Below are 24317 nucleotides of genomic sequence, written 5' to 3' on the forward strand. Positions count from 1 at the left end.
GAGATGATATGCAGGAAGTCAATAGCTCTGATTCAAGGAGACAATACAATGTAGAATAGGATCCTTTTTTAGGTAAAAGGCGGGAGGCAAGAGGCCGCCCCGCAAAAGGAAGACAAGGAGGGGGACAAAGAGGATAGTATGAATCTCAGAGATGGGAAAGTCCAGTAATGAACAGATACCCCAAAAGGAAGGTGAGCAACAAAAAGTATTAGAGGATGATTCGACCTTAAAAATTATTAACCTCCCCAAGCACATCCTAACACATTAACAGGAGGCTGTTTTAAAGAAAGGCCTCTCCTTTGCCCCACAAAAAAGCTTTAACCACTTTCAATGGGAAAAGGATATGAAATTATTTTGTTGCAGACTGCTTTTGACGAAATTCCATGCACAGAGGGATTTGAATCAAGTGGAGGAACTATTTCTATCCAATAACCCTCCCATAACACTGGCTGGACACAGCCAATGAATCATGACAGCTATGGAAGAACTCTGAACAGGATCAGGAGATGATTTAAATTTTGGAAGAACTATCCTCGGATATAGATAACACCACCTCTCAAGAAACAGGAAGGATTGTCTGTAAAAAGAGGTCAACATTCTTCCCCCAGGACCAGATATGCCCTGAGGTGGGAATATTTATGAATATGGTCAGTAAGGACCTAGATGAGGTCCAGAGGAGAAAATCCAGATACAGGGACAATCTCACATGAGAAGAAAGGAAGGCTCTTAATGAGATCAACAGATGGGAGGATGTGATCATCAAGCCCTCAGATAAGGGGGACAACATTGTCATCTGGCCAAAGAGATGTATGTTAAGGAGGCCATGAGGCAGCTCAATGATCCCAAATGCTACACTAAATCACTCTTTAATCCCACTGATAATTGCAGGCTAGCCCTGAATCATATCATTGAACAAGCATTCTCAGAAGATGTGATAACCCAACATGAGCGTGACTATCTGCAAGCGGAACATCCCAGGACTTTTTACCTTCTGCCAAAGGTGCACAAATTTTTTAAAAATCCTCTGAGTAGACCGATAGTCTCAGGAATTGGTGGAATATCAGAAAGGGCTAGCACCTTTTTAGATATGCACCTACGTAAGCATGTTACAAGCCTACTATCTTATGTAGGAGACACAGGGGATGTCATCATGAAGTTATACGATGTGAAGTTGGAAGATAATTACCTCTTAGTTGGTCTAGATGTGGAATCTTTATACAGTAATATTGACCACTGAAAAGGCATTTATGCGGCTGAATATTTCCTGAGAATGGAGGGTCCCAGTGAGTTCAATACATTCTTGTTGAAATTATTGCATTTTGTTCTTCACAAGAACGTTTTTACGTTCGCTGATATGTTCTTTACTCAGATATGAGGAACAGCCATGGGCGCAGCCTGCGCACCGGCGTACGCCAACCTCTATTTAGGATGGTAGGAAAGGGAGGTGGTTTTTTTTGTGAGGATAATGAACCGTTCACCAGAAATATTATAACATGGATACGTTATATAGAGGACCTATTCGTCATCTGGGAAGGAGAGGAGAAACATCTGAAAGAATTTATTGGAAAATTGAATAACAACTGCCTCAACCTGAGACTGACACATGAAATCAGTAAAGATGAGAGTCCCTTTCTGGACTTAAAAATCTACAGAGACGCAAATGGAGTACTAGCGACAGAGCTTTATTAGAAGAAAACTGCCACTAATAGCCTACTTTTACGCACAAGCGCGCACCTTCCAGCCATAATTCAGAATATACTAAGAGGCGAATTTCTAAGGCTCAGGAGAAATTGTACTGAGGATGGGATATACAAAATAAAGAGTAAAGAGCTGGCAGGTAGACTGAAAGAGAGAGGGACAGTGGAAGATGTATTAAGAAGGCAAGTAGGGCGCTACTCCACACAGACAATCCCTAATCTTTCAGGAAAGTAAAAGATCTGTACAGTTAAGTGTCACGATCCGGGTATCTGGACGCCATTTCTTACCCATCAGATGCCTCCTAAGGCTGGCTCAGCGCTCCAGGACCGGATCCCATCTGTTATCCTAATGTTCACATTCCTGCATCCTCTCCTGTCTCTCTGAGACGCTGTCACAGTAACGCCTTATTACATCTGGCATGGCGTCTCCCGCGGCCTCCGCCGCCGTCCCTGAGCTTCTGCATGCAGAGTGTCAGAGTGGCGATTACGTCAGCCACGGCCTCCGCTGTGTCCGCGTGGTTGGATGTGCACTTGTCAGCCTGGCGTCTCCTGTCTCCAGTGGCCGGCGCCGCCATTACTGTTTTCATTACCACATGGATTACAAACCAAACTTCCCTCCAAGTGTCTGCATGGGCGCAGCCATCTTGGATTCTGTCAGCTGATCATTTCCTCCAATCTGTTGTCAGTATTGTTAATCTGCATAATTGCCTAGCCAATCCCTTCCTTGCTGCAGGTATAAATACACTGTGCCTGAGCAAGGAAGGCGTCAGTGCTTTGGTTGTCAAACCTAGTTCCTGTTTGTCTCTCTCCTGTGATTGTCTTCCAGGTTCCAGCTCCTGTCTCAAGACTTCCACCATAGAGACCCGCACCAGCATTCCACCTGCGGTGTAGCCTGACTCTCCAATCCATTGTGGATTCATCTGTTTCCAGCTACAACATTACCTGCTTCCAGCTCAGCTTCCAGCAGAGTACAGCTTCCCTTAAAGGGCCGGTGTCCTTTCTACACTTTACCACTCTCCACCGGTATTATTATTTCTCCGCTCTCAAGTTCTACATTTCAGTTCATATTTCATCGCTCCCAAGTTCATTTATTATTTAACTGGTTCCAGCCAGTATCCACTCCGTGCTAACAACAGTCTGGTTCCAGCCAGTATCCACAGCAGCTGTTTTATCTTCAGCAACCCAGCTTTTCCTGGAACACCAGCTGGCACAATCCTGGGTTATCTCCATTGCTACAGTCGGGCCTGGTAAGGACTTTCCATCTAGAAGATCATAAGAACTATCTCACACTACCAGTGCCCTGTGGCTCCTGCCATCCTGTAGTACCCAGGAACTGTATTTATTCTTTGCTGACTTTTACGTTTTCTTTTACTGCTGCTGTGTTGCGGAGTTGTCATAATAAACATCATTGACTTTTATCCAAGTTGTCGTGGTCACGCCTTCGGGCAGTTATTATTCATGTTACTTACATGTCCAGGGGTCTGATACAACCTCCCAGGTTCCGGTACATCTCAGCCCCTACAACTGAGGCTGCCTCCCGTCAGCTCAGGCCCTCAGTTGTGACATTAAGTGATTTAAAGAAACCCAAATTGAGGTTTGTAGGCAATTTCTGCCAAGAATGGCGTGAAATCAAAGAAGTGACCAATAAACATTGGCCAATATTGCTGAACGATCAGGATTTGGCAGCTAACCTCGGACCAACAGTAGTGATGAGTTGGAAAAGGTCACCAAATCTCAGAGACAAATTGGTGAACAGCCATTTCTGCTGAACACACCGAAGAAAGAATAGAATTAAGGGTACATACCCGTGTGGTTCTTGCAGAGTATGCAAACATGTTAATAAAAGTACCACAATTGAAGACAGGCATGGGAAGAAAGTGCAAATAGGGGAATTTACTACTGCCATACAATGAATGCTGTGTACTGCATCCAATGCCCATGCAAGATGTCATATGTGGGTATGACCACAAGGATAGTCAAAATACGTATTATGGAACACATGGGGAATATTAAAAACGTAGAGGCTGATCTGGCTAGGTTTTGACAAATTACATCTTCACAAACACTCCAACTTTCCTCAGGAACTCATGTTTTTCTGTCTTGAAAAATTGAAAATGGGCATTAGGGGTGGAGATTCCTCAAGAGAACTACAAAAGCTAGACAGCAAATGGATATTCAGGCTCAACACAATGGCACCCAATGGGCTTAATGAGAACATTAATTTCAGTGTTTTCCTTCCAACATAATATCCCTCTTTTTAAATACAAGGTTAAACCTTGTCTGTTCAATATACTTTGATTTCCTTCCAACATGATACCCCTCTTTTTAAATACATGGTTAAACCTTGTCTGTTTTAATATATTTTGATTCCTCATCTGTCAATATGTCTTTCAAGTGTGATACTATAAGAGTATCAATCTATATGTACTTACCTTCCAATATAATTTTACCTCTCTCCCTCATTACGGGTTAGGAGAGAAATTAAAGAGAGCCAGATTAACCATTGTATATATTCAGTTATGTGTATAAACTTACTGAATTTATTAAACATAGGTGATACATACATCAAGAAGGGATACTTGAAATATGTTAAGAACTGAATAGGATCAACACATATGGGGACTAGCGCTTATACGCCAGATCCAATACCCCATAACACCTCTGGTATATGTGGATTTGTATGTTACATATGAGTAAGTAACCTATAACCTATGGGGGGAGAGATATATATATATATTCCATTACATTTACCCTCCGTGCGGGATTCATACTTTGAAGGTTTTTTTTTTGCAGAGAAGCAAAAGGAAGACTGTTTTAGTGTCTCTCTGGGGCACACTTTATATAAATTAACTTATTGATGAAATTGGAATATTTGTACAATATGAATGTAAAGATAAAACGTAACTTTTATTAAATATCAGACGAAAAAAACAAAGTACACGAATAATGCTGTGTAAATCAGCAGAAGTGATTAAAAAAGTATTAAATAACAATATGACGATATGTGCCTCACTTAGTGTGAAGTAGGTGGCAGATGGTTTGTCCGCACACCCACTGGGATTAAAGCGAGTATTGATATTTGACATTAATCAGAGCGAAAATTTGGAGAATCTTGTTTTCTCTATCAGTTTATGAATTGTTACACATAAGTATATTCATAAGAGAGAGACACAAGAAAACCGGCTTTAACGACTCCGGACTCCTTCTGGAATGGTAAACATAGGTAAATATACTGCAATGAGTATTTGCGGTGGAAATTACTGATTGGTGAAGGGTACATACACGGAAGGTGTGTTCCTTGATACTACAGTACCCAGTATTCCCAGAGGGTACCCTTTCTGGTACTGACAAGGCCCAATGCTGCTTGGCTTCCAAGATCAGACGAGATCGGGCATGTCCAGCATGGTATGACTGTAGATAGTCAAGTAGATACCTATCAGCGTATGGAAATACCAAATGCTTGAGTATGTTTAAGCAGGTCTGAAAAGGTGTGGGGGGAAGGTATTCCCAGTTCCTTCAATGTGTCCGGACAGTGTGTCCCATTGCTTTAATTGTAAAAATGAAACCAAAGAAAGGGAATTTTCACATAAACAAGGTACCAAAAATTGACATGAGGTGACCCGTTTCGTAGTATTGATACTGGGGCGGTTTGTTTAATGGATAACGTTGGCAGATGACCAGTTACTTGCCCAAAATGTAGCTTTCAAGCACAGCCACAATATTGATAAATGAGAGAAAGGGCCTCAAAAAGGACCAAATACATTGTACACATTCAAGATTTCTCACAACTGGATTGTGGTAATATCAGTGAGCACATGAAAATTTCCCCTCTGGGGAATTAAAGTATACCAATACAGAAAAGGTATATCCTATTCGCTGAGGTATATCATATAATTGAAAGTGCAAACAAGGTTAGAGCACAAAATGACTTCTTTACATCAACCTATGTGAGAAGACATTAAATGTATCAACACATGAAAATCCATTAAATGTACCGATGTTTGCACAGTCCAAGCAGATTGCCTGGTAGTATTATTATTTAGGTAAGTGAAAGTGAAGAATATGTCAGTCTGAATTATCGGATTCTAAATTAAATAAATGGGTAAATTACTGAATACATTGCAGAAATACCATATATTATCTCGTAAGAAAAACTAATGTTTCACATAGGATCCAGCACGTTAGCAGCATAAGCTAAGTCTGTCTATTGCGAAAGCGATACACATATAAATCAATATTTGTCACAATTAAACAAGACAGACTGTGTGTAAAGAACCTCTATAAATGATTAAATCAAGCTCTCCTTTAGCAGGGGTCTTAAATGTCTGACTGTGCTGGTAATTAGAAGGATATTAAATTAGTGCATAAATTGCCACCTGGTAAATAGTCTTCCTGTGCTGGTTGAATGCCTTGTATGTATTAAGTGTATCCAAAGAGACAACCAGCGAGTGCTGTTAGTCAGAGCTTGTTGTTATAGAAACCAATCCTGTCTGTGCCGCATGCACAGAGTGGAAAGGCACAAGGGGGTATGGTGCCTGTAGGGAGAGCTGATAGGCTGCAGGGAACGATGTGAGGTACCTGCGGTGTGCTGGAGAGGAGTGCGCTCGCCGGTGCACCGTTACGGAGGTCCCGGAAGTCGGGCACCGGACCGGAAGTGACGCTCGTTTTGCTGGGAGGAGCTTGTTCACCTGATCTTCTCAGTTCGTTCTGAACTAATGTCCGGGAGCACCGCCAACTTTGTTCTACCCTAAAAGCCAGGCAGGCGAAGCGGTAGCTTCATGTTGGTCATTATTCTTGCCTTGTATGGCATAAAAATTGTTGTCACCTATTTACAATCTGGTCCAGTGCAGATTCCAAAACCCCAACCCATTACTGGGATTCATACTTTGTAGACACTATATAGTGGTATTTATTCCCCTCTCTCAGAGCATCTCCGATATATTTACACTTAGTGTAGTATTTATGTTCCGTAGACATCCTATTAGGGTATTACCCCTTTCTTTTAGAGCGTTTCTAATAGAGCATTTCCAATACTCAAGATGTTTATCTAGGCTTATATATATATATATATATATATATATAAAAAATAGGGGGATGGAGTGCCAGCGACCAACGGTGTCTAATGGTTTTTAAATATGGTATGAAGAAGTGGCTGGATACATTCGGATAAAATTATAAAATTCAATTTAATTTATAAAAAATTCAATTTAATTTATAAAAAAGATAGGTGGGATAAAAAAAGGTTTACAAGTATAAGGAGATATTAAAGAATACAACAAGGGTATTTTAAAAAACATAAAACGGATATAAAGCATACAAGAATTAAAAAAAAAAAAATTTTTAGTTAAAAGAGAAAAAATGCATCAAAATTCTAAAAAGATAAAAACAATGCTTATCTTTTTGAAATGGAGGGTCAGTTTAGAGGTACACCCAACGCGTTTCGTCCATCTGACTTCATCAAGGGGTAGGGTGCAAATGAACAAGGATGATATTTATAGCTGGTGTCATGTGTTCGCAGGTAATTATGACATCACTTCCTGTTAAAAATCTAATAGGCAGAGTGCTATACAATTCCCTATATAAACATGAGTATATTAAGGGGGAGAGAAATAATGTCCTGTGGTACAATTTTCTATAAAAAACGAGTGCTGGAATTCTGTTTTAAGAGCATCTCCGATATATTTACACTTAGTGTAGTATTTATGTTCCGTAGACATCCTATTAGGGTATTACCCCTTTCTTTTAGAGCGTTTCTAATAGAGCATTTCCAATACTCAAGATGTTTATCTAGGCTTATATATATATATATATATATATATATATATATATATATATATATATATATATATATATATATATATATATTACACACACACACACACGTGTGTGTGGACGTATGTGTATGTATATGTGTTGTGGGATGTCTACAATGAATATACATGCATATTTGTCCTACACCCTTTAGGAAGTCAGAGACTATATCAGACATGGACTAATGATCTATGGCCTCCAACCACATATAATGATCAATTGTTAACACTAAGCACTACGTATAATCCATGCGGATATATAAGAACCATACCCAGTCACTACCCTCCTTTTTTTTCCTTTTCTTTCTTTTCGTTACTGGTTTGTTTGTATAAATATACATATATATTTCATGGTATTCACTAAGATTGACTTTGGATATTCACATTAGTCAGACTATATATAAACACACAATGGATTTTCACAGGACACACCCCTTTATCTCCTCCTTTATTTAAAATTAGTAATATACACAGTAACATATTTTATATGGCACCCTTTTTTTCACTATACTTATTTATTTATTGGGAGACTTAACGTATAATTCAATTCATATCTATAATTTTTTTACAGGATAGAAATGATAAGTTCCTTCACTAATATTCTCACAATTTCTGCTGCGGGGTACACTGGGCTCCACAAGGATTCACATCGGGGTGTAGAGTAGGATCTTAATCCGAGGCACCAACAGGCTCAAAGCTTTTGACTGTTCCCAAGATGCACAGCGCCGCCTCCTCTATAACCCCACCCTCATGCACAGGAGCTCAGTTTGTAAGTTGGTGCCATGCAGTAAGCAGGCACTTAACAGGAGGGCTGCCTGAGGCAGTCTATTGATAGCTTAAATGACAGAGAAAAAGTTTTTTTTTTCTACAAGACTTCAAGGGCTGCTGCAGGCAAAGCCTTTCTGACTTGTCTGTGTGCGGCTCCCTCACCCCCAGCGGCGCTGTATACTCCCGCGCCCTGGTTGCCGGGTCACTGCAGCGGAGGCGCCGGTTCCTTCCACAACGTGAGTCATACACACGCTGCCGTCCTCCCGGATCATGGGGCCGCAGATAAGGGGGAGGTAAGGGGCTTCTGTGCCGGCTCTTTACCGTGGTCCAGCATGGCCGTAGGAGGTGGGCCGCGCATACGCTGGCGCGGACATTGATTACTGGGCAGCCGCTCCATTAGCCACCAGGGACATCTCAAGGGCACAGGTGAGGGGGTATTTTATTATACATCTTCCATTTTACACTGCCCGCAGCACCCGGTGGGAATGCCAGCAGGGGAGCAGGTCGGATCTGTTGCCCCTCCCCCCCAGCCCCAGGGTGCCATTTCTATGAATGAATGTTCCCGTTTTGGAGCTGCATATCTCTCCCTCACTCCTGGCCAGCAGCCATCACTGATAGAGCTGTGCTGTTCCTGGGACTGCTGGGGCAAATCCTCCTCTGTAGAACCGCCTAACTGCCAGTGCTGTGTTTCCTACAGGACACTTACGTATTCTACCTGTCGCTGGGACAGTGTTAGTTAAGAAAGAGTGCATACATTCAGGGTTGTGTGGTACAAACACCCTGTGATATACATCCAGTCTTTACTGTGTTTGTTATATCTATTGTTAACACATATAGCCATACTGAGTATTACTTTGTATTGCTAGTCCAGTGCAGTTTTATGGTGCATACTTTCTGCATGGTACGCTTGTGACTATTTTGTGTGTGTGCATATAGCTGCTGCGTGGTTGCCTCATTAAGGGTATTTCACTCAGCGTGCTGCTCCTATATTGCAATACCTGAGGGGGCTAAGTGTATCAGGTGTCTTTTTGTTTAATATAGGATTGTATCACAAGATATACCTGCTGTGTATTTTTACTTGTGATTTATAGTCACCATATACGTTTATATCTCTTGAACTCCCGGTCTGTGCTGTCATAGTCACATTTCACGGGTGCTAGGTATATTGCTGCTACACCTTGTATCTGGTTGCCCGATATTGTGCACACTGTTATATCTGCTACACGTGGCAACGACGCTGGGGCTTCTCCCACATTGCGTGGTAGTGAGGCTGCGGATGTGATGGAGGACAATATGGCAGCTGAGAGTTCAGGTTCAGGGGGTTCCTTACCCCCCCAGTGGGTCGGTAGCACCTGGGGCTTCACAGGATCCACCTTGAACTACATTTTCCACGCTGTTAAACATGATTTTAACTAAATTGGCGCCCCCTGTGGGACCACCTGTGCCACTGGAGCAGTTTATGGTCCCTGCTATTAATCCGCCATGGGCAGATCAAATCTCCACTCGGTTGCAACATTTGAACCGGTCACTGACTAAATCTAAGTGTCACTCTCACCCGCCTAAGTCGTCTTCTAAATGGGCCATTACCTCCTCCCAATCCACCCGTTATCCCAGACACATCCTCTGATGAGGATGGTGCATATACTGATCCCACAGACACTGATACAGATGTTTCTGATGGGAAAGGGAAGTTGTTAGTGTATGTCCCGGATTTAATTGAAGCGATTAGGCTCATTCTTCAGGTGTCTGAGGATCCTGAGCCTGAGGCTTTCTCTAAGAAACCGGATAGGTTTAAACGTAAGAAGGTGGTTAAACAAGTTTTACCTCATTCTGAACATCTGGTTGACATACGTCAGGAATCCTGGGAAAATCTGGGGACAAAATTTACACCGAATAAGAGACTGTTGGCTCGCTATCCTCTCTATGTGGAGTTATGTAAGAATTGGGAAATCCCTCCGCCCGTTGATTCTCATGTGGCGCGTATGGTTGTTTCCTCTGCTCTGCTGGTAACTACCGTCACCGCTCTGAAGGAACCGAAGGATAGACAGGGGGAGGGTTGTTTAAAAGCAATTTATACCCTAATGGGGGCTGTGCATAGGCCAACCATTGCAGCAACTTGGACTGCTGAAGCTGTTGAGGCGTGGGCTCAGGAGCTTGAGGCGGAACTGCCTTCCAATGCGTCTGAGCATGCTCGACAATGTCTCTCCTATATTACCACAGCTTCTCTGTACCTTAAAAAGGCGGCCTCCAATGGTGGGGTGCTGGCGGCCAAGGCTGTACTACGTCCGTCTTGGCCAGACGTATCCTTTGGTTGAGATCCTGGTCGGTGAATATGGATTCCAAGAAAACCCTGGAGGTGCTTCCTTTCAAGGGAGACATTCTCTTTGGAGAAGACTTCTATAAGATTGTGGCTGATCTGGCTACTGCTAAAACAGCTTGCCTACCTAGTACGGCTCCTTCCGCACAGAAGGCTAAAAGTACTTTCCCTCTGCCTTTCATCCTTCAGGTAAAGCAAAAGGTCAGGCGTACCCAAAGCACACTCGTGCTTCCAGGCCTGCCAAGCCCAGACCTAAGCGAGCCTGGGCTGCCCGTCAGCCTGCTTCCAAAACGGACAAGCCTGCCGCATGACGGGGCGGGCCTTCCTTTGGGGGATCCCAGGGTGGGGGGCTGACATCTAGGTTTTGCCCAGGAATGGTTGAAGACCACTTCAGATACCTGGGTAAGGGAAGTCGTCACTCGAGGTTACGCTGTACCCTTCAAGAATCGTCCCCCTCATCGATTTTGCCTAACAGATGTTCCTCTGGAGCCAGCAAAAGCAAACACTCTGCATTCGGTGGTACATTCCCTCCTGACCACAGGAGTGGTGGTACAAGTGCCTCTGGCTCAGAGAGGCAAGGGGTACTATTCACCGATGTTTCTAGTCCCAAAGCCGAATGGGTCTTCGTGGCCCATTCTCAATCTGAAGTCCTTGAACAAGTATGTGCGGGTCTCCAAGTTTCCTATGGAAACTCTGTGCTCCATTGTTCTGGCCTTGGAGCCTGGGGACTATATGGTCTCCCTGGACATACAGGATGCCTACCTGCATATTCCTATTGCAGTTTCTCATCAGCAGTACCTGAGGTTCGCGGTGGACAACCTTCATTACCAATTTCGGGCGTTACCCTTTGGTTTGACAACTGCTCCCCGAGTTTTCACCAAAGTAATGGCGGTCATGACGGCTTCACTTCACCATCAAGGGGTCAGGATACTACCGTACCTAGACGACTTGTTAATCCTGGCGAATTCCCCAGAACTTCTCCTGTGTCATCTCGATCTGACGGTCCAGTGCATGAAAGCCCACGGGTGGCTGATCAACTGGAAGAAATCCTCGCTGGTTCCTGCTCGGAGCATGGTACACCTGAGGCGTTATTGGACACTCACAACCAGCGGTTGTTCTTGTCTCTGGAGAAGGTCCTGAAATTTCAGGACAAGATCCGATGCTTCCTATCCCGTCTGCAAGTGTTGATTCATTCGGCGATGCAAGTGCTAGGTCTCATGGTGTCAGCTTTCGACATAGTGGAGTATGCTCAATTCCATTCTCGCCCTCTGCAGAAGTTGATTCTGTCCAAGTGGGACGGCCTGCCTCACCAGATATGATCTCACTTGAACTACCTATCTCCGAAGGTCCGCCTGTCACTGAGCTGGTGGCTTCAGGACCAACGATTGAGCAGGGGCCGTCCCTTCTGGATATCCAACTGAGTCCTGCTGACAACGGATGCCAGTCTGAGAGATTGGGGCGCGGTGTTGGAACAACACTCTTTCCAGGGTCGGTGGCCCGAGGAGGAGTCACTACTCCCAATTAAACATTCTGGAACTACGGGCAGTGTTCAATGCGTTGACAATGGCCCACCATCTCATACAGAACAGACCTGTTCAAGTACAATCGGACAACGCCTCCACGGTGGCGTACATCAATCATCAGGTCGGCACTCGAAGCCGCATGGCAATGAGAGGAAGTATCAAGGATTTTTCAGTGGGGCCATATCAGCAGTGTTCATTCCGGGCGTTCTGAACTGGGAAGCGGACTATCTCAGTCATCAGGACGTGCATGCCGGAGAATGGAGCCTACATCCAGAGGTGTTTCAACTTCTCGTGGACAAGTGGGGCCTCCCAGATGTGGACCTGATGGCGTCCCGACACAATCACAAGGTTCCGGTCTTCGGAGCAAGGACAAGGGATCCTCAAGCAGCGTTCGTGGATGCTCTGTCATTCCTGTGGAACTTTCGGCTGCCGTATGTGTTCCCTCCGGTGTCACTCCTGCCCAGAGTAATACGGAAGTTCAAGCAAGAAGTAGGAAACCTACTTCTGGTCGCTCCAGCGTGGCCCAGGCAGCACTGGTTCTCCGATCTACAGGGCCTCTCGTTGGATTGTCCCCTTCTACTTCCACAACGACCAGACCTCCTCGTTCGGGGCCCTTGTGTTTACCAGGATTTGGCCTGTCTGGCTTTGAAGCTTCAGTCCTGAGGGCCAAGGGTTTTTCTGAGGCGGTCGTTCAAACTATGTTGAAGGCCCGTAAGCCGGCTTCTGCTCGGATCTACCATAGGGTCTGGAATGCTTACTTTACTTGGTGTGCATCTCACAATCATGACGTTTTCAAGTTTAGTATGGCCAAACAATTGGGTTTTCTACAACAGGGCCCGGACTTAGGCCTGCGTCTGGCCTCCCTCAAGGTTCACATCTCTGCCTTGTCGGTTTGGTTTCAGAGAAAGATTCCTACCCTACCTGATGTCCATACATTCACTCAGGGTGTGTTGCGGATTCAGCCTCCTTATGTGCCACCTGTGGCCCCTTGGGATTTGTTGGTGGTTTGGGAGGCCTTGAAAGAGTCTCCCTTTGAGCCTCTTACCTCTGCTGACCTTAAGTGGCTTTCCCTTAAGGTGTTATTCTTTCTGGCTATTGCTTCAGCTAGAAGGGTCTCGGACTTGGGTGCTCCCTATTTGAATTTTCACCATGACCGGGCAGTTCTTAGAACACGGCCAAGTTATTTACCCAAGGTGGTATCTTCCTTCCACCTTAACCAGGAGATTGTGGTTCCGGCCTTTAATTCTCCTGAGTTGTCTACCAAAGAGCGGTCTTTGGATGTGTTACAGGCTCTCCGTATCTATGTGAAGAGAACTTCCTCTATTAGGAAATCCAATTCTCTTTTCGTGCTGTTTGTTTTTCACAAACGTGGCTGGCCTGCTTTCAAGCAGACTCTGGCCAGATGGATTAGAATGGTGATTGCACATGCTTATGTACAGGCTGGTCGTCCGGTTCCTGCTACCATCAAAGCCCATTCTACTTGGTCAGTTGGACCTTCTTGGGCGGCCCACCGTGGTGTGACCCTTGAACAATTGTGCAGGGCGGCAACGAGGTCCTCCGGGAACACGTTTGTAAGGTTCTATGCCTTCGATACCGCCGCTTCCCAGGATGCTTCCTTTGGATGCCGGGTTCTCATGCCCGCTACAGTGCGTCCCCTCCCGTAAGGAACTGCTTTAGGACATCCCCGATGTGAATCCTTGTGGAGCCCAGTGTACCCCGCAGCAGAAAATGAGATTTATGGTAAGAACTTATCGTTGTTAAATATCTTTCTGCGAGGTACACTGGGCTCCACAAGGCGCCCACCCTGACGCACTTAGCTTCTTTGGGTTGGTATTGGCATAGCCGCTGACACCCTCTACTGAGGTGAGTGTGTGGTGTACTTGGCTACAAGCGATTGTCATCTCTGGTACCTGCTACTGCATTGGGCTGATTAACGAAACTGAGCTCCTGTGCATAAGGGCGGGGTTATAGAGGAGGCGGCGCTGTGCATCTTGGGAACAGTCAAAAGCTTTTGAGCCTGTTGGTGCCTCAGATCAAGATCCTACTCTACACCCCGATGTGAATCCTTGTGGAGCCTAGTGTATCTTGCAGAAAGAGTTTTCTCTATCGTCCTAAGTGGATGCTGGGGTTCCTGAAAGGACCATGGGGAATAGCGGCTCCGCAGGAGACAGGGCACAAAAAAGTAAAGCTTTACTAGGTCAGGTGGTGTGCACTGGCTCCTCCCCCTATGACCCTCCTCCAGACTCCAGTTAGATTTTGTGCCCGAACGAGAAGGGTGCAATCTAGGTGGCTCTCCTAAAGAGCTGCTTAGAGAAAGTTTAGTTTAGGTTTTTTTCTTTACAGTGAGTCCTGCTGGCAACAGGATCACTGCAACGTGGGACTTAGGGGGAAAGTAGTAAACTCACCTGCATGCAGAGTGGATTTGCTGCTTGGCTACTGGACACCATTAGCTCCAGAGGGATCGAACACAGGCCCAGCCGTGGAGTCCGGTCCCGGAGCCGCGCCGCCGACCCCCTTGCAGATGCTGAAGCGTGAAGAGGTCCGGAAACCGGCGGCTGAAGACTCCTCAGTCTTCATAAGGTAGCGCACAGCACTGCAGCTGTGCGCCATTTTCCTCTCAGCACACTTCACTGGGCAGTCACTGAGGGTGCAGAGCGCTGGGGGGGGGCGCTCTGAGAGGCAAATATAAACCTTATACAAGGCTAAAAATACCTCACATATAGCCCATAGGGGCTATATGGAGATATTTAACCCCTGCCTGACTGGAAAAATAGCGGGAGAAGAACCCGCCGAAAAAGGGGCGGGGCCTATCTCCTCAGCACACGGCGCCATTTTCTGTCACAGCTCCGCTGGTCAGAACGGCTCCCAGGTCTCTCCCCTGCACTGCACTACAGAAACAGGGTAAAACAGAGAGGGGGGGCACATTAATGGCTATATATATATATATATTAAAGCAGCTATAAGGGAGCACTTAATATAAGGATATCCCTTGTATATATAGCGCTTTGTGGTGTGTGCTGGCAGACTCTCCCTCTGTCTCCCCAAAAGGGCTAGTGGGTCCTGTCTTCATTAGAGCATTCCCTGTGCGTTTGCGGTGTGTGTCGGTACGTGGTGTCGACATGTATGAGGACGATATTGGTGTGGAGGCGGAGCAATTGCCAAATATGCAGATGTCACCCCCCAGGGGGTCGACACCAGAATGGATGCCTTTATTTGTGGAATTACGTGATGGTTTATCTTCCCTTAAACAGTCAGTTGAGGACATGAGGCGGCCGGACAATCAATTAATGCCTGTCCAGGCGCCTCAAACACCGTCAGGGGCTGTAAAACGCCCTTTGCCTCAGTCGGTCGACACAGACCCAGACACGGGCACTGATTCCAGTGACGACGGTAGAAATTCAAACGTATTTTCCAGTAGGGCCACACGTTATATGATTTTGGCAATGAAGGAGACGTTACATTTAGCTGATACTACAGATACCGTAAAACAGGGTATTATGTATGGTGTGAAAAAACTACAAACAGTTTTTCCTGAATCAGAAGAATTAAATGACGTGTGTGATGAAGCGTGGGTTGCTCCTGATAAAAAGTTGATAATTTCAAAAAAGTTATTGGCATTATACCCTTTCCCGCCAGAGGTTAGGGCGCGCTGGGAAACACCCCCTAAGGTGGACAAGGCGCTCACACGCTTATCCAAACAAGTGGCGTTACCCTCTCCTGAGACGGCCGCACTTAAGGATCCATCAGATAGAAAGATGGAAGTTATTCAAAAGAATATATACACACATGCAGGTGTTATACTACGACCAGCTATAGCAACTGCCTGGATGTGCAGTGCTGGAGTAGTTTGGTCAGAATCCCTGATTGAAAATATTGATACCCTAGATAGGGACAATGTTTTACTGTCGTTAGAACAAATAAAGGATGCATTTATCTATATGCGTGATGCACAGAGGGATATTTGCACACTGGCATCTCGGGTGAGTGCTATGTCCATTTCAGCCAGAAGAGCCTTATGGACACGACAGTGGACAGGCGATGCGGATTCAAAACGTCACATGGAGGTTTTGCCGTATAAAGGGGAGGAGTTATTTGGAGTTGGTCTATCAGACTTGGTGGCCACGGCTACTGCCGGGAAATCCACTTTTTTACCTCAAGTCACTCCCCAACAGAGAAAGGCACCGACCTTTCAACCGCAGCCTTTTCGCTCCTACAAAAATAAGAGAGCAAAGGGCTTGTCGTACCTGCCACGAGGCAGAGGAAGAGGGAAGAGACACCAACAGGCAGCTCCTTCCCAGGAACAGAAGCCCTCCCCGGCTCCTGCAAAAACCTCAGCATGACGCTGGGGCCTCTCAAGCGGACTCGGGGACAGTGGGGGGCCGTCTCAAAAATTACAGCGCGCAGTGGGCTCACTCGCAGGTAGACCCCTGGATCCTGCAGATAATATCTCAGGGGTACAGGTTGGAATTAGAGACGGATCCTCCTCATCGTTTCCTGAAGTCTGCCTTACCAACCGTCTCTTCCGAAAGGGAGAGGGTGTTGGAAGCCATTCACAAGCTGTACGCTCAGCAGGTGATAGTCAAAGTACCCCTATTACAACAAGGAAAGGGGTATTATTCCACTCTATTTGTGGTACCGAAGCCGGATGGCTCGGTAAGGCCTATTCTAAATCTGAAGTCCTTGAACCTCTACATAAAAAAGTTCAAGTTCAAGATGGAGTCACTCAGAGCAGTGATAGCGAACCTGGAAGAAGGGGACTTTATGGTATCCTTGGACATCAAGGATGCGTATCTACACGTTCCGATTTACCCCGCACACCAGGGGTACCTCAGGTTCATTGTTCAAAACTGTCACTATCAGTTTCAGACGCTGCCGTTCGGATTGTCCACGGCGCCTCGGGTCTTTACCAAGGTAATGGCCGAGATGATGATTCTTCTTCGAAGAAAAGGCGTATTAGTTATCCCATACTTGGACGATCTCCTAATAAGGGCAAGGTCCAGAGAACAGCTGGAGACAGCTTTAGCACTATCTCAAGAGGTGCTAAGACAACACGGGTGGATTCTGAATATTCCAAAATCCCATTTAATCCCGACAACTCGTCTGCTGTTCCTAGGAATGATTCTGGACACGGTTCAGAAAAAGGTTTTCCTTCCAGAGGAAAAAGCCAAGGAGTTATCCGATCTGGTCAGGAACCTCCTAAAACCAGGAAAAGTGTCAGTACATCAATGCACAAGAGTCCTGGGAAAAATGGTGGCTTCTTACGAAGCAATTCCATTCGGCAGATTCCATGCAAAATAACCCTGTCACCAAAGACAAGGGTGTCACTTCTGTGGTGGTTGCAGAAGGCTCACCTATTAGAAGGCCGCAGATTCGGCATTCAGGATTGGATCCTGGTGACCACGGACGCCAGCCTGAGAGGCTGGGGAGCAGTCACACAAGGAAGAAACTTCCAGGGAGTATGGACGAGTCTGGAAAAGTCTCTTCACATAAACATTCTGGAACTAAGAGCAATCTACAATGCTCTAAGCCAGGCGGAACTTCTCCTGCAAGGAAAGCCGGTGTTGATTCAGTCGGACAACATCACGGCGGTCGCCCATGTAAACAGGCAGGGCGGCACAAGAAGCAGGAGTGCAATGGCAGAAGCTGCCAAGATTCTTCGCTGGGCGGAGAATCACGTGATAGCACTGTCAGCAGTGTTCATCCCGGGCGTGGACAACTGGGAAGCAGACTTCCTCAGCAGACACGATCTTCATCCGGGAGAGTGGGGTCTACATCCAGAAGTCTTCAACATGTTAATAGACCGTTGGGAAAGACCAATTGTAGACATGATGGCGTCTCGCCTCAACAAGAAACTGGACAAATATTGCGCCAGGTCAAGAGATCCACAGGCAATAGCTGTGGACGCACTGGTAACTCCTTGGGTGTACCAGTCAGTGTATGTGTTTCCTCCTCTGCCGCTCATACCAAAGGTATTGAAGATCATACGGCAAAGAAGAGTAAGAACAATACTAGTGGTTCCGGATTGGCCGAGAAGGACTTGGTATCCGGAACTTCAAGAGATGCTCACGGACGAACCGTGGCCTCTACCTCTGAGAAGGGACCTGCTACAGCAGGGTCCCTGTCTTTTTCAAGACTTACCGCGGCTGCGTTTGACGGCATGGCGGTTGAACGCCAGATCCTAAAAGGGAAAGGCATTCCAGAAGAAGTCATTCCTACCTTGATTAAGGCACGGAAGGAAGTCACCGTGAAACATTATCACCGCATTTGGCGAAAATATGTAGCGTGGTGCGAGGATCGGAGGGTTCCGACGGAGGAATTCCAACTGGGTCGTTTCCTACATTTCCTGCAATCAGGATTATCTATGGGTCTCAAATTGGGATCCATTAAGGTTCAAATTTCGGCCCTGTCAATATTCTTCCAAAAAGAATTGGCCTCTGTCCCTGAGGTCCAGACTTTTGTCAAGGGAGTACTGCATATACAGCCTCCTGTGGTGCCTCCGGTGGCACCGTGGGATCTAAATGTAGTTTTAGATTTCCTCAAATCCCATTGGTTTGAACCATTGAAAAAGGTGGATTTGAAATATCTCACATTGAAAGTGACTATGTTACTAGCCCTGGCCTCTGCCAGGAGAGTATCTGAATTGGCGGCTTTATCTTATAAAAGTCCTTATCTAATCTTCCATTCGGATAGGGCAGAACTGCGGACTCGTCCGCATTTTCTCCCTAAAGTGGTATCAGCATTTCATCTGAACCAACCTATTGTGGTGCCTGCGGCCACTAGCGACTTGGAGGACTCCAAGTTGTTGGACGTTGTCAGAGCCTTAAAAATATACATTGCAAGGACGGCTGGAGTCAGAAAATCTGACTCGCTGTTTATATTGTATGCACCCAACAAGTTGGGCGCACCTGCTTCTAAGCAGTCGATTGCTCGTTGGATTTGTAACACAATTCAACTTGCACATTCTGTGGCAGGCCTGCCACAGCCTAAAACTGTAAAAGCCCACTCCACAAGGAAGGTGGGCTCATCTTGGGCGGCTGCCCGAGGGGTCTCGGCATTACAACTCTGCCGAGCAGCTACGTGGTCGGGGGAGAACACGTTTGTAAAATTTTACAAATTTGATACCCTGGCAAAGGAGGACCTGGAGTTCTCTCATTCGGTGCTGCAGAGTCATCCGCACTCTCCCGCCCGTTTGGGAGCTTTGGTATAATCCCCATGGTCCTTTCAGGAACCCCAGCATCCACTTAGGACGATAGAGAAAATAAGAATTTACTTACCGATAATTCTATTTCTCGGAGTCCGTAGTGGATGCTGGGCGCCCATCCCAAGTGCGGATTATCTGCAATACTTGTACATAGTTATTGTTAACTAATTCGGGTTATTGTTAAGGAGCCATCTTTAAGAGGCCCTTTCTGTTGTCATACTGTTAACTGGGTTTAGATCACAAGTTGTACGGTGTGATTGGTGTGGCTGGTATGAGTCTTACCCGGGATTCAAAATGCCTCCCTTATTGTGTATGCTCGTCCGGGCACAGTACCTAACTGGAGTCTGGAGGAGGGTCATAGGGGGAGGAGCCAGTGCACACCACCTGACCTAGTAAAGCTTTACTTTTTTGTGCCCTGTCTCCTGCGGAGCCGCTATTCCCCATGGTCCTTTCAGGAACCCCAGCATCCACTACGGACTCCGAGAAATAGAATTATCGGTAAGTAAATTCTTATTTTAACAATGGTAAGTTCTTACCATAAATCTTGTTTTTTACAACCGGCTATGGTATATTTGTACCATATATAATATCTATAATTATATGATTGTATTGGGACACTGTATTAGCATACAATATAACTCACTATTATAATCCTTTTTACAGGATAAAAAGTTCCTTCATTAATATTCCCCCAAGTAAGGTTCATTTTTAGCACTGGTTATGACATATTTGTTCTATATATAATATTGTTGTATGGAGGATTTACTGATAAGGTACCCTTGTGTGACGAATTTGGACTGATATACAACAATCTAATATATATTAATAAAATGCTGTATATTCGAGATTATTGAATACTTACGTTAGATTTGCTGACTTTTCACGAATATACAATATTAACACCAGTAGATATTAAGGGAGGTAGTATGAGCGCTTACTGATATACACAATATATTGAGGTATTTTATTTTATGTCATACTCTGTAATTGATAGTCACAGATTGCCTGGTATTTAGCAATCTTGATTTATGTTTTAAGTGGTGGGACTGTTATACCCATAAGATATTTTTAAGGTATATCGATATTTAGAGACTGTATTCAAGAATTGGACTAGCTACGGATGAATGCTCTGAGACTGGGACTTCCCTTATAATTGTTAGAGATCCACATAGTACCATTTATAGGGAAAGATTACTTAGAGAACGGAGACTAACAATAGTGACACTGAGGTGGAATTAGCTTTCTCCTGGATACCCCTCCACAGTAACCCGCCATCATTAAGCAAATTATGCTCCCAATAGGAAGCCACACCTACACCTGTTATTATATATACAGTCCATGTGATGACAGTGTCTGGACACCGATGTGAGCAAGCGAATGTGAAACGTACATCATCAGAAGCCTAGACGTACATTGTTTCTGGGCACATGGAATTCATACCCGACCTGGCGTCTGGGTCTGTAAGCAGCTCCCTGCACAGTGCGGAGGATCATTCAGCGGCACAGAGACACTGCAAGCATCCACCTTTGGTAGGTATTCAGAGCGTCTCTCTCATTTCTGGGATATCGCTCACCCCCCTGCAATGTGCATGCACAACAGGGGAGAGAGTGAGTGATCCCGGGGACAGTAGAAGCTGCTCGTACTTTTCTATACTCCGTTCCAGCGTTTGCACTGTTTCCCCACTCTCATTGTGCCTATTCACTGCTGCACGGCACATGGGACAAAAGCAGAAGGGGGAACACGCACACAACGCTGGGACATCTTTACTACCTATTTTTTCTACTAGGAAGTACCTATTTCAGCACATGAATTTTTGCATTATAAAGTATACCACTTATTGCCCCTTTTTTCCATTAACAATTCTAACAACCCTCCCCCTCTTTTGCATTACTTAATAAGGGGTTGCATTTATATTTTTGGTATTGTATGAGGAGTGATACATCAAGATCTATGTTTTCAAGTTAATGAGGAATTTGAACAGTGGTTATCTAATTTAATTGTTTGTGGTTGGCAACATAGTTGCTGTATATGATACTTGTGGAAACCACCGAATGATACTATATCAAGTTGGACTGACTGAAACATATGTATCAAGTTGGTTTGACTGAAACCTATATTTATTTCAAGCATTCTTGTGCTGTCTTAAACATGTGTGAACATTAGGAAGTGGTTGTATTTAACAGTGGTTATCACAAATACCGTAACATGTGCATACTGTGAAAGACACTCTGCAGGAACTGCTAGAAACAGTTTTTTTTCTGAGATCATAATTTTATTATATAAAAGGTCTCGTACATTTGATAAATAACCTGTAAACAACTGTTTATATTTTCACTTAGCTAATTTATATATAACATTTCACATTATATTAAATTTTATATTATCCTACCCATATACCCTCACGCATACTAGGAATTAATATCCTTTAATTGTGGTATTTATGATATAGGGTAGTACACCTCCCTTTTCTATATATAATTTGTTTATGAAAAAATGTTATACTACTTTTTTCCCCAGGCTGACAATTAATTGTTCTATGTCTAGCCTAGTAATGAACTTATTTTAACTATGTAATAATAAATGTTACGTTTTTTAATTAAACTCATAAAACTAAACTAAAAGAGTGCACCACACATTAAGCCTTCTTTTGGTAAAGGCCCACTAGTGGTTTTTTCCAAACCCCCTAACCTAAATAGCTGACAGACACCTGTCAGCAAGGCAATATTCCGCTGTGCATGGAACCGGCAGCATCTCCTGCTCAGAGGTAATAATAATAATTTTATTTATACAGCGCTCTTTCTCCAACAGGATTCAAGGCACTTTCATGTGCCTACATGCTGGATGCTGCTTACCGTTGTAAAAAAATGTATATATGTTTATTTATTATTATTATTATCTTATTATTTTTTTCCATGCGAGTTGATTATACCCATGTAGCATTCTGTTTTGGAATTAAGTGAAGAAACTGCTTTTATGCTATCCATTGCAAAATTCAGATTATGACACAGATATGTTTGCAGCAAATGAAATGTATGATAATGGAGGCTTGGAAGAACGCTCAGAAAAATGTTTTATTGGTTTATCATTTGCGTGGATGACAGTTCTTGACTTGATACCAACCTCAATTTTAGCTCAATATTTAGAAATGTTTTGGACAGGGAAATTGATGTATCCAGCAGTGAAAAATGTGGAAAAGTTGCCCATAGCAAATAATCCTTTTATTGTACTTTTATAAATGATACCTCAAAGTTGGGCAACTTCTCCACTGGTCCACTTCACAGCTTGATACATTAATCCCAGAATTTCTACCCACTGCCCTCCATTTTCTCCCCTTGTTCTGTGTCTTGTAGTTAGATTGTATCTTTATTATCTGAGTGCTCAAAATATACAGCAATACCCCTGTATCCTTTGTAAGAAAAAAAAAAATCACAATTGGATCAATCCTGACTTTCTGTCAGTGAAAACAAACTAACCTTGTATTGGGTAAAATTGGGATATTAGATTTAATGGTTGGGATTGATATGCCGGCGGTCAGAATACCGACCACGACATCACAATTTTGAGAATCCCCACAGAGGGAAGGTTAAGTAAACGTACCTACCCCCAATGGCCACCTAACCCTTACCCCACACCTACAGTCTAACCCCGACCCCCACCCACAGCCTAACCAACCAACCTCCCCCACTCCCGCGGCTTACCTGCCAGACGGTCTGGCACACACTCGATCGGGATTCCAGCACCGAGCTTGTAACCCTATTCAGGATGCCAGTGTCGGGATTCTGGAGTCGGTATTTTGACTGCTGGGATCCCGACTGGATCCCGACTTGATACAGCAGCAAGTCAAATTAGCAGCTTGTAGCAAGTGTGGTTGCTTTAGAAAAGAAAATTCACTTTTAAAACGCTGCTGAAAAGAAGACTTGAGTTTCCTTTTCTAAAACTTTCCACACTTGCTATGTCTACTCATAGAACTTTGGTATTATCAGAATGACTCAGAATGGTACCCAATCTGAGGCTTGAGGTTATGAGCATGTCATTGTCCCATCTGTGTATAGATTTTGGTGAGTGACATGCACAAAACCCCATCCAGATTTACTGCTGTATCCTGCTTTGAAGTTGTTTTACTACTTAACATCTTGAATAAAAACTGAACAAATTTATTTTTTAAAGTTTTGATTGATTAATATGTAGCATACTCCTATAAATCATTCTTTCAAGCAGTCTTTTTTTTATTATTATTTTTTGTTTGAGGGTTTTTTTAGCAACTTGAAATCTTACAATTAGTCTAATTACACAAATTGTTGTGAACAAATTGGTTGCGCTACCTGTGTTGCTTTAAAATGACTCTGGGATTGGCTGCTTAGGCCTAGTTACGAAAGGCTCCCTGTCCAGTTTGACCACTCACAAGTGTTGCTAAACTGCCAAGTCATCTAAACAATAGGGCAAGCATTAGGATACATAATTACTTCAGACTTATGAACTGAATGGGGCTAATGAGATCGCTACTGTAGAATTGTTTGGAATTGGTAACTAAGACATATTATTTTGCCTCTTATTGTTGGCTCAAGCATTACATTTGTTTCCGTCATAATGACCAGTGAGTTGTGCGGTTACTGCTGATTACTTTTCTTAGTGTTATTTCGAATACTGCATTTCAGATGCCATAGAGAAGTGCTCGAGAACACTCCGAATAATTAATGTGGAGAGAAATGAAAATGTCCTGTACACTTGGAAGGTACTTGTTTGTGCTTCCTTCTTTGTTATTAAGTATGTTATAAATACATTTCAGTATTAGAAAGTAGAGCACTTGTAGCTACAGAAGTATAAATGTGTCCTCTTTAATATATAATTTAAAAAAAAATCACTTTGTCTAAACCTATTGTTGGTGGTAAGATGATCACCATTTGTACCTAATGACCTCATTCCTTCACCTGCATACAGTATTAGTTCCTTCATTTCTTTATTACAGAATAAATGAATGTACTTAACTTTATATAGTGGTAT

The 24317-nt window shown here is 44.2% G+C and overlaps 1 protein-coding gene and 1 pseudogene across 4 annotated transcripts in view; one reads left to right on the top strand and one right to left on the bottom strand.

Moving 5' to 3' along the window:
- Nucleotides 1-24317, top strand: part of GSAP (gamma-secretase activating protein) — a 233463-nt gene that overhangs the window by 41254 nt on the left and 167892 nt on the right. For all 4 annotated transcript variants that reach the window (XM_063926993.1, XM_063926992.1, XM_063926990.1 and 1 more), the window contains exon 2: nt 23972-24048. In XM_063926993.1, the coding sequence (XP_063783063.1) occupies nt 23972-24048 (77 nt within the window). The remainder of the gene's footprint in view (nt 1-23971; nt 24049-24317) is intronic.
- Nucleotides 4999-5116, bottom strand: LOC134937167 (5S ribosomal RNA; annotated as a pseudogene).

Source organism: Pseudophryne corroboree, chromosome 6, assembly GCF_028390025.1.
Source record: "Pseudophryne corroboree isolate aPseCor3 chromosome 6, aPseCor3.hap2, whole genome shotgun sequence".
In the NCBI taxonomy this organism is placed as follows: domain Eukaryota; kingdom Metazoa; phylum Chordata; class Amphibia; order Anura; family Myobatrachidae; genus Pseudophryne; species Pseudophryne corroboree.